Source organism: Centrocercus urophasianus, unplaced genomic scaffold (assembly GCF_019232065.1).
Source record: "Centrocercus urophasianus isolate 14NV4802_14NV808 unplaced genomic scaffold, USGS_Curo_1.0 seq_15, whole genome shotgun sequence".
NCBI classification, from domain to species: domain Eukaryota; kingdom Metazoa; phylum Chordata; class Aves; order Galliformes; family Phasianidae; genus Centrocercus; species Centrocercus urophasianus.
In genome coordinates, this window is record NW_024884697.1 from 2101833 (window position 1) to 2113767 (window position 11935).

General features: G+C 39.8%; 1 protein-coding gene across 2 annotated transcripts in view; it reads right to left on the minus strand.

The window, feature by feature from the left end:
- Window positions 1-211: 211 nt before the first annotated feature.
- Window positions 212-11935, minus strand: part of MKLN1 (muskelin 1) — a 102611-nt gene continuing 90887 nt past the window's right edge. For both annotated transcript variants that reach the window (XM_042815395.1, XM_042815394.1), the window contains exons 16-18: window positions 11467-11569; window positions 3533-3587; window positions 212-1762 (exon numbers count right to left, since the gene is read on the minus strand). In XM_042815395.1, the coding sequence (XP_042671329.1) occupies window positions 1641-1762; window positions 3533-3587; window positions 11467-11569 (280 nt within the window). In that variant the 3' untranslated portion in view covers window positions 212-1640. The remainder of the gene's footprint in view (window positions 1763-3532; window positions 3588-11466; window positions 11570-11935) is intronic.

Genomic DNA, 11935 nt, shown 5'->3' on the forward strand with positions numbered 1-11935 from the left:
CAAGTTGCAGGTTACTTAAAACACTGCATCTATATACTCCTCCCTGAAGACACAGCAAAGCCCAACCTCTAACACACTGTTCCTTTCTGGGTGATTAATCACTAGCATGGAGGTTTAAAATTTATTTCTAACATACCAGAACTACGGAAGTTGCTCAAGAACATGATTAAAGATGCAATACAATGCAATCAAAGCAAGCAGACACTCAAGCTCTGGAAAAGACACTTCACTAACTCTTTATTTCAAGAGTTCAAATCATCTTTGCACACACACACAGGACTTCCATCAAGTTCAACAGGAGCTGTGTAGCCGCAGTGAGTGCAGCAATGGTATCCTGCTGGCACGAACATTTCTGGACATAAAGCTTTGCAGTTCATATACGATTTACAACAGCCAGTTTTGTATTGAATGCTTACTGACACTGAACGCAAAAAAGCTGCTAATGCTCAGTATGAGTATCCTTCATTCCACTTCATAGTGCAGCACCAAGCCCTTACCTTATTTAAAAGAAGACTTTCAGCAAAGAAGAATATATTTTCTATACATACGCATCAGCTTGCTTTTTAAAGGAGTTTATGCTAAAAAGGCCTCCTTCACATTCAGAGTAAGGTCTAAAATGCATTTAAAAGTAAAGAAACTGCACTACACAAACAGAAGACAAGCTGTTTGGAGCAAACCTCTTTACATTTACACACTGACAAATGCACACAGAAGCATAGGTGTATGTAAACGAAGACAATCTGCTTCGGAAATCCTATACCCAACCTGGAGTCAGGTTGCAGAGGTTGGGTGTGTGAGTGGAAGACCCAGTCCTGCAGAGCGCTGTGAGGACCTGCAGAGTTTTTCCATCAGGAGAGCATGGCACTGGAAACAGAGCAATCCCTGAAAAGGAGCCCGTGCAGACAACCCCTGCACTCCCGTTTTCTGACTGTTTCTCTGAGGCTCCCCCATGACTGTCAGGTCTAAGTGGAAGACTCCAGAGAACGGAAGTTAGGCAGTTAGGTTTAGACTGGGTATCAAATGCAATCAGACACTGCTGCCAGTCAGGTTCTCAAAAGAGAAGACAGACAATTTGTAACACATGCTCCCTTCACATGACACCCTGCGATTACAAGACTCAAGACACATATATTACTATTACCTCAACACACGCCAGTGCCTTGCTGCCAAGTTATTCAGCTGCTGAGGATGGACTTGTAGGACAAAGCAATACATCATGACTAGCTACAAATGAGCAAAGAACCACCACCCCCTTTCCCATGAAATCCAAAATAAAACCTATCATCTTTAATTCCAGACAGCCCACAAATTTCAATTTTCCTCTAGAGGGAAAAGCGATCACTGCACGATGGGGTTTTATTTTCTTCTCCTCCCCTCTCTTTTCTCCTTACATTTGCTAACTCAAAATTCAATGTCAGAAAAAATATATATATATTTAGTCAGAAGTATGTCAGTTACATTTTTATTAACCTACTCCAAGGGAAAAGCTTCAGGGATTCACCATACAAGTATAAAACCCCTTTCAAACACCTAGGGGTTACTATATTACTTCATCCCAGCAGTCAATCGATGCAGTAAAAAAAATTAAAATACTGAAAATGGATGCTTTTCCCCTCTTCCACGTGTCCAGTGTCGCTCTGTTACAGCGTGATGAGGTCTACCAGGTTGCCTTTAGGAGGGGTCATGTTGTCCGGAAAGAAGTTGACTAATGTGTCAAACAGCTGAGTTCTCTGCGCATAAGTGTGATCAACATCTGAAAATCCTGAGGGAAGAAAAAAAAGGAAAGCAAGTCAGTGCTTACTACTTTAAATGCTCAGTTCAGCTGTGGAATAAACCGGCTTTCCATTCTGAATGGAAGTTAATTATCTGCCGCATTTTTGTCCCTGACTAAAGCCCAGCTAACATCTACAGCATCGTACTAACAGAGCTGCCAGCTTCTCATCCCACTACTGTATGCATGTAAGCACATCAAGTTCATGTCACTCCAAGCCAACACCGAAATCAAAATGCCATAAGAGGTAGTAGGCAAACAGCTGTCAAGTCTGAGGACAGTCCTGAAGAAACCAGGGAAGCAAAAGTCCTCAGGGGACTGCTCTGATGTCCCAGAAAACAGGATTCACGTAGCTATTTTTATTTGGTGTCTCATTTCTTCTGTCCTCAGGCCCTCATTATCTCATGACTGCCTTAGCCAGAACCAGTACGCACACTGCTCATAGTTTTTCTTGAGACAAGCTCTACTAATGGTAGGAGTCCCGAGTTAAGAGCTGCTGTTTAATTGCTGGGCTGCACTGCGGATCCAGCCTGCATCTTGGCACGAGGTCTCTGCAAAATCATTTTGTGAAGTGCCTCCTCCTGACAGGGGAGGGTTTAATCTACCAGCAGCATTCTTTATCCAAATCCTCATACTTAAACCATCAACAGCAAGAACAATAGAGTGAGCATACAACAATTTCCTCTGCTTTGTACTACTTAAACCACTGGTATCTCAAAGGAACGTTTTTTAATTCACTTTTCAGTTAATCAAAGTCAACCAAGTTAACCAAACCAAGGGGGGTTGGTTGTTGCTTTATTTTAGCAGCACCATTTGATGCATGCGTCCTCCAATCTTTAAAGACAATCTCTGAATACAGCACTGTATTGTAGAACACAGTGGTGTTAATGTGGGAAAAACTAACTAATCTTTCAGATGACTGAAAATTAGCAGGGGAAAAACAAAATCAAAACACTCCCGTGAAAACTAGCATTTACATCCCTTAAAAAAACACATTTTAAACAACAGCATGAACTAGGCAGCACTGCCCAAAGTCAGCAATGCTTCTTCATCCAGCAGGGCAGGTAATGCAGGCCTTATCCTTCCCTCAATTTCTTTCATAGGGATTTACATGGTTTGTCAAATCTGAAACGATCTCCACTCCCAGAGCCCAGCAGCTGGCTGGCAACACAAGTTACAAGAACACAGATTATGCCAACAGTCTTCCTATAGTTTGCCCAGGATTAATATCTGAACTGTTTAAAGCATGTTAACTGGATAGAATAACAAATTATGGCTTTGGCTCAGACCTCCTGTTTTCAGACCTACATGCCACTGCTTTCTTCACTCTTGACATCCTGCCCAAAATACTAATTTTGCAAAGAACACAATGAACTAAACTACTTCAGGAATTGCAATTATCCCAGCAAACAGAGCCGTAGCCACGCTGTGAGATTCCAAAGTGACATGACAAGATCCTGACCAAAGCTTCTGTTTATTTGGGCAACAGTAACGCATGAGATGTAATAAGAGACACAAAATGATCCCCAGAGGCATGGATTTAAAAGCACTGGTGACAGATGTTTTAAATATGGGCTCAAGGCATTGAGCACTGGTCATTATACTCTTTCAAATGCCTATGCATTTTCAAACTGAAAAAGGCTCACGATACTCATAAGAGCATGATATTAAAAAGAAAAAAAACATACAGAAGAACTAACAGTAATGATCTTTAGGAGAGGGAACATTCTCCATGCGATTCCTCTGATACACAATACTCACCAAGAGTGGTGAAATCCGAGCCAGACTTAAATAATGCTGAGGCAAGAAGCTGAAACTGCAAAACAGGAGGTGGAAGAAGAAAGAAAAAAATGCTGTTAACTGCATTGACAAAACAACAACAACAAACAGTGGCTTTAGAGTTGTTGGTTTTCTCTGCATAATCCTTAAAACTACTGTTATATACACGTAAGTAACAGCAGACAATGCTCTCACATGAACAACACAGCTTAGCAGCACACATTAAATGTTTTCTTGTAGAGGTCTGAGTTAGACCAGCATTGAAAGGGTAACTGGTACAGTGCAGCGTGAACTGCTTTAACGCACCAAAAGCTTTACATTTTGATAACCTTTCTGAAGAACAGCTCGTATCACAAGCTTGTTTGAGGCAAGGTCTTTCCAAGTTTAAAAAAAGTTCCTTGCTTGGGAATATCAGAATCAAGAGTAAAAGTAGATTAAGTAACACAGTCATATTCTCCTTTAATATCTTAACAATAGGCAGTGAATATTAGCTTCCTCTGCCCCCAGCTGCTGTTTTCAGTTCCTCATGCTGAAGCAAAACTCAGTGCTTTGTCATGTATCTTCAAAAAACTAGCCAATCCCTTAAAGGCTTGCAATGTTTTGTCTCCTCTCACCATTTTATGTATGGTGATACAGCCCAAAGAAAGAAGGGTAAAATATGTAAAGGGAAGGAGTGGGTAGAACACCAGAAATTAGATATTGAGCAGTTTAATTTCAAAAAGAAAAAAGTGGAACAATGTAGAAGGTGACAAGTAGCAGTCAATGCTGATTTAGCAATAAGTTGTATCACATCAAGCTGATTTCTTCTACAAAGGCAGCAGGCCATAGGGATGGAACATGGGACTCATTTTTTTAATCTCATCTTTCATTGGACTTCAAATGCTTTTATATGCTACTTAAGGTAAATAAGTGAGGAATCGCTGAGATTAAGCTAGCAGGGAATAATAGGCCAAGTAACTTAACTGGAGGTAGTCATGAGTGGTTTGATATCAAAACAGAACCATTAATCACAGAAGAGGAACAGGGCCTGGTGTGAAAGCAGAGGACACATTCATTCAGCCCACAGGCCTCGTGCCATGCTTATACCGCCAGCATGGAAGCAGTCATGCTTCAGATTGTTTTTCTGTTTCATCCAGGCTATAATGATGGCTCAAGATGCAATTCACTAGGGTCAAGTGCAAATCAACAAACCTAGGAATAATCAGTCATACAAAACAGAACTGCAAAAATACATTTGCAAGCTGTAATAGATCATTGTCAGCCTATTGCAAAAATAACAAATACAGCAGAAAACAAATGAAAAGGAGTCAGGTCTTCAAGTAAATCAAGTACTCCCGCTGTTCTAAGGATTGTAAATTCTCATCTGCAATACAGCAACAAACTCTGAACGCCCTCTATCAATTAGCAGCATATTGGGAAAGTGCTAGAAAAATCAAGTGGTTTAAAAATCAAGCTCTGTCAATACAGTTTAAAGAGTCAGGGTTGCACAGCCTCCACAGAAGAATGCCCAAGGATGAAAGAGCAATTAGTCTCAAATGTAGAAGGCATTTACGAAAAGGTAAGCCTACAACTAAGTGCAAGAACAACAACAACAAAAAAACCTTCAACAAAATTCAATCTGCCATCAAGAAAAAAGCAGTCTGAAGTAAGGACTGCAATGCGTCAGAATAAACCTGTAAATTTTTGTGGAGGCTATCACAAGAAGAGATTAAGAGACCACACAAAATCCAAAGGAACTGCACTGCTACACGTGTACTTCACTGTGATCGAAACTTGTAAGACTTGCTTGGCCCTGCACCAGTAACATCCGTAAACATGGGCCCAGTTTAAATAGCTCCAAAAGTTCCAATAAAACCAGAGGCCAAATCCATTGTGCTTCTGATATAAAGTGCCATGTCCTAGCTATCTTCCTCTCACAAACAAGTGCCTTACTGGCCTGCTGCCAAGCTGCCTGGTGACGCACTAAGCCAGCTCTGAGGACAATGCAGACACCACATGCTTTGAGGGATTCCCCCTCCTTCCCCAGGGACCACAGCCACTCAGCCAGAAAAAGAAGTAAACCCCAGCTGGGGCTGGGCCTCAGGTATTCAGTTCCTAGAGATCAAATAACACAGTCCAGGTAGTAACTTGCAGAACTGAGACCAAAAATCAGTTGAAAAGACCCTTCGCCAAGTATTCTACTCTTTACGCACTTTGAGTGACGAATTGCTGCTGCTATTAGCTCCTTTCTAGCCTCTGGGGAAAGGAGGATCTTTTTTCCCCTCGCTGATGCCACTGCGGTAGAGTTAACCTTGACAGTTGTGTTTACTTTTGCTTTAAAATGATACTTTATGCATCATTTCACATTTAAAAAGCACTTTATGATAGAAAAGTCAAGCAGGTATGTTACCAACATCAATTACAGACAGCACTGAAGCTTTATGCTGGCACACCACATTTGCATTAAAATCCCAAGTAACTACACAATGTTCTCCCAAAGGACTCCCATTTTTTTCCCCAATGCATACGATTGCTACTGCTAAGTGAAGACCACCTCTCTTACACACCATTCACAGCATATATCCAATGCAACTTTTTTTTTCATATACTTCTGAACACACTATGAAAAAAAATTTCTGCATTAGTTTTTCTGTTAATTGATATCCTACCAGGTAGTATTTCATATCTTGCTTCATTCTGGGTGCCCAATTTGAAACTACCATCTTTTTTTCCCCAAAAACATTTTGCTTTAAGCAGCTTTTACTGAATTCATTTGTAGCTTGAAGAGCAAAGCCCTCAACAGACCGCGTATCAGATCTCTCTCATCTAGTACCAAAATGAAAGAGCCAATTAATGACCATCTAGAAAAAGTGATTTGCTTAAAGTCACATAGCAGCTCCGTTACGGAGGCGCGACCAGAACTCAATTATCCAACAGAAGCATCCAACCGCTTTAATTGTGCCACCACCCATTTTTTTCTGACAATCCCTTCACCATGTTGGCTTAATCTACTCCAAATTAAGGCTCCATGCAAAACACAAGTTTACTTCATTACATAATTAAGTTCTCTCTCTGAGATCCAATCCTCCTTCTAAACTAATGCAAGGGTTCCTCAGAGATAGGGATTTAAGACAAATAACATAAGGTTCCACAACCACTTTCAGAGAAAAGCCTAATTAAGACTGCATAATTAATATTAATTCCAGTATTTTCCAACTTCTTCGTGTTTCCAGCATTAGCATTCTTTAATCAGTTTTACATATTTCACCTAGGTTTCTATCTAAAACAAAAAAACCCAATTCTGCTGTGTGACAACCCATACAGGTTTTAGTGTATTTGCTGCACGCCTCTACTGTCGGCGCAAAGGGAAGATCAGTGGTTCTGTTTGGGATACTCGAGGGGCTCTACAAGCCAGATGTCATTCCTCCTCCAGAAGGTCCGCACGCCGAGTGCTCAGATCGCAGCACAAAGCAGTGTCTCAGCTTTGACTGATTCTGTTGGGATGGCGCCTTGTAGTAAAGGCACAAAGAAGAAACAAGAGGCCTGCGCTGTTGAGGATGGAGCTGTCACAAGCCGAAGTCTGGGAGGGTCGAACACTTATTTCAAAGACTCTCCTTGGCTCCAAAACCTCTGCTCCTGCAGCACTCAGAGCCTGAGGCTTTACAAAGAATCACAGCAGGACGTGAAGAACAGAAGCGTGCTTTTCTTAGCTCCTTCCTAGAACTACTTTTCCTATTTGAGCTTAAATTTTCCCAGAAATTTCACTTGAATGCAGACCTAAGCAATACTTTTGGGCTCTGCTGGCTTTTATCTGGCAACTTTTTTTTAAAGAAAATGTCTCAAGAATCGACAGTATAAAGGAACCTTGAACAGGGGCCTCCAGCCCCAGGCTACAAATTAGTCTGGCCTCAAATTAGCCTCCAGGTTCTTGTTCGTTTTCTCCTACCACAGTCCAGGAAAAACAGATTTCAGCTTTTACTTGCACTTGGTACCTATGTTTTGGCAAGCTTAAGTTTCTTCTTCGCACTAGGCAAATCTGTCTCACTGTCATAAACGGTCTTGTTTTACTTGGGCAGCACTGGTCAATTTTTGGTAGCCTCTTCGTTTCTTCTACAGATGCAAGTAAAGCAGCAGTGATGTTTTGGTTTTGATCAATCCAGTGTTCAGCTGAACACACAAGGCTAACTGTGTTCCCTGATGCTGCTTTAGCAGCATCTATTTTTTCATGATATACAAGTAAAACACTTGGAATTCATTTTAAATTCCAGTTTCAATCACCCTTGTCTTTAAAAGCTTAAATTAGGAAAAAAACTTCAATTTAGGAAAAAAATTATCACCAAATGCACATTTATTTGTATATGAAATAGAACATTCATTCTGGCAGATTTTTTTTTTCCAATGTCAAGAACTCCCAGTGTGAGCCTTTTATCCAACTTTCATCTCCTAATGACCCAGGATGCACAGACAGACTTCCATGTGCTCTGGAAATTTACTCTCCTTGCACACAGTGTCACAGCCAGTAAACAGAAAAGATTCACTGATCTGAAAATGCTGAAGAAGTTTAAGTGATTTCACGCAGGAACAGTTAAAGAGAACTAGATCTGCAACTGCAGGCAACAGCAGAAATATAGTTGTTGACATACAGCCTGTGGCTATTAAAATAAGCACCCATGAGATGCCTACCTGCTAGCAGGCATCTACAGCTTCACAGTGTAGTAATAAAAAAAATGGAAGTAAAATTATCATCCCATGAACAATGCTAAAATTCACAACAAAGGAAGGAAAATCTGAGGTATGTTCCTACTGTCAATCATTCATGCTGCTTTAAACAAAATTGGTTACTAATGCCAAAGTAAGTTTTGAGAACAGCCTGTTTATTTTCTTTGGCATTTAACTCAAAACAGCTGAAGAGACTTGCCTAACGAAGTTTGAAAAAAAAACAATTCTATTATAAAACAAGTAAGCTTTACCCTAAAGAGAAATTCTGCTTGTAATATCACACCAGTCTATAAAACTGTAACAAAGTCAAGGATAAACTCATTTTGGTCCTTTCCAAAATTAAGAGCAGTCCTATAGAGAAGGAGAACAACACAGAAAAGAGAAACTAATTTCTTTAAAATCTGCCATACTTAGAAGCCTTACAGTGTTCACTGGTTGTAGTCCACACAGAACAAACCAATCACATACACCGCTCTCAATATTAAGACTATCTCAACTACAAATAAAGACAGTACGTAGGTGTCTGTGCTGAAATAAACAATCAAATTGCTGCTTGCAATTTGATATGGAATCCAAAAAGCCTGCGTCAGTCCTCTGGAAAGCACAAGAGCTATTTGAAGATGTAATGCCAGAGCAAAAAGCCAACTCAATGTGATAATCGGAAGGTAAATTGACGTCAACTGGAAATACACCCAGTCACTACCAGGGCACTGGCTGGCTCTAAGCCTCTGACCCAGCAGATCTGTTCCAGCGTAAAAAGCTTTACAAAGCAAAGTTTTGTGACCAGCAAAATTTGCAAAACAAACAACAACAAAAAACCTCCTGGAATTTGTTAAATAATTTTCAGATAGAACAGGAATCAAAGCTTTCATTCTGCTGAAAGGTTCGCGCTTGATTTGGCAGACCTACATGACATCTACTGAATTCTGCTTGGATCAGGCACTAGGCCTGCAGAGAAAGGAAAGGGTTCAACATATATTCACTTATTTGGCTTGTTCTACTTGAGCTTATATGCTTAGAAGAGAAGACTGCCAGAATACCTCATTATGGCTTTCCAGTATTTAAAGGGAGATTAAAAACAGGAAGGAAAACAACTTTTTGCACAGGTAGATAGTGATAGGACAAGGAAGAACAGTTTTAAACTGAAGGAAGAATGATTTAGATGAGATGTCAGGGGGAAGATTTTCACTAAGAGTGATGAGGTGCTGGAACAGCTTGCCCAGAGAGGTTATGGATTCCCCGTCCCTGGATGTGTTTACAGCCAGGTTGGATGGGACTCTGCGATTTGGTCTAGTACAGCTGATCTAGTAGTTGGCAAGCATGCCAGCAGCAAGGGAGCTGGAACTTGATGATCCTTTAAGGTCCCCTCCAACTCATTTTATAATTCTAAGATCATTAATGAGCAGAATACTAGCATGCCCTGTCAAATTTTTATTATTATTTAAACTTTTTATTCTAACTATGCTCTGCAATATATAGCTACTACTTTTCCTCAGAACCTCAGATGTGCATGCATTTAGGTAAATTCTTCATTCTTAGAATGGACAAATTCAGTTCTACACACTGAAATGAGAATAAAAGATACAGAGTATTAAAGGATTCCTTATATTTACATGTATGCAACACACAGTCTACTGGTGGCAGATACCTACATGAACTAGAAGGAAAGACGCTCACTGATCTTACCACAAGCACATTCTCTTCAGGCAATAAAAAGGCACACCTGGCCAACAGATGCAAGATCTCTTTAGGAGAAGTTGGCCAAACACACACATGGCTTTCACAGACATGATGAGGCTTCTAGAACAAGGATATGCTACAGACAGAAAGGGAAAGTAAAGAGCACAGGACAATTTCACGTCCTGCAGAGAGAGACGGCAGAGAACTAGAAAAGCAAGCAATGGAATTGTCATTTCATGTTATTAGGCTATTACAGATTCAAATAAGAAGGTAAAAGTGCTATCACATTTAAAATAGGCGTAATTGGCAGAGCCCCCATGAAATATGGGAAATACCTCCTTTTCTAGCTAAGGAAAATGAGGACTATTTGTTCTCCGTCTTTCTTTTGCTAGAAATAGATTTTAAAATGTATGAAAGTACTTGATATGGGACAGTTTCAGCGAGAAATCGCTTAACAGAAAACTTACAGGCATGGCAGTTATATTTTATTTGGACCAGAAGTTTATGAACCCTAGCCAGAATTTATAACAATCAAATTTGATCAGTTCCAAGCTTCAAACAGTAGTTCACATTTTTTCATTTTATTAACTCTGCATTTTTATAGTATGCATATGCAAAGTCATTCCACACCAACTACTTTGTGGCTGTACAAAGATCACTTCTTTGAGCTGAAACCAGATTAAGTGGCTTCAGAGGCTCAGCAATGAGCAACAAGAGTCCACTTTCCTACTTGAATTTTATGAAAGGAGCTGTCAAATTATTTCCATGGTGAGTAATGCATGAAGAGGGTAAGAACTGAGGACTCCACTTCTTCATCTAACCATCAGGAGTGTTTGAATGCTTGTACATCTAAGCTGGCTGCCTCAAGTTCCATGTAGACATGAATAGGAGAGTGAAGTCAACCAAACTTATCTGATACTTCACACTATTGCTTTAATTCATTTTGTAAAGTGATACATACTGCAGTAAAGGAATCAAAATTGGAAATGGGAACAAATTTCTAGAACAAATCAAAGAACAAGTCTACTAGATAATATTCAAAATGCTGAAGAAATAGGAGTTTTAAGGTTAGTGAGCAATGTATATGTACAATCTGCCTCCAGCAGTTCATATGATGTAGAAGGAAAGCTCTTTCTACCCCCAAGCTATTTGATATTGACAAGCCAAAATGTGAAGTGAATAGGTGTTTTTATTCCCCCTCCACCATGCAACCAACCACAGACTCACGACATTTCAGAGAGTTTACATTTCAATTAAAGCTCCCAAAATACACACAAGTGCACTGGAAATAGAACAAAGGCTTAGTCTTCACTATTATAAGCAGAAATCCTATTTTATCTGGACACATAGTTGTAAAATGCCTGTTTCTGAAGTAATACGATCTTTCGTGTGGAGAAAATACAATACAGTGAAGTATCACGTTCCAGTTTAGCTTTTCAAACTGAATATAAACAAAATTTAAGAAACTTAAGATCCGTGCTAGAATGTGAAAGCACCGTTCATGTTTCTTTATAACTAAGACAAAGATTGTTCATTACCTCTTTTGTCTCCTCAGGGTCTGAGTGATCCACAGTTACATACAAGTCATTCTGTAGATACTTCAGTGCGCTAAGAGGATCAGTCTGAGCTTTCTCTTCAAACCTGCAAAAAAGAGAGAAAACGTAAGTGCAACTACATTCTTCAGGACTAAATACAGCTATTTCTACATAGAGCAAAGCCTACAAAACTTTTAGACAAATACTTCCAAACAATACAGTATTAATGGCAGCTTAGCATCACATTTACTAGGATATGTGCTTTTAAGGCAGACTGAAACATAAGAAATGGGTTTTTTTTGGAGGGGCGTAAGGAATATTTAGATTCCTGACTAAACAGAAGCCTAAAATGAAAGATGAAGAATGCTCCCTGCTTGCCAGACAACAAAAGAAAGAACAATGGGAACAAAAATCCTCGGATTCAGTGACTTGACATCCCACCTTTGGAAAGAGCACAGAAATGTAAAATTTG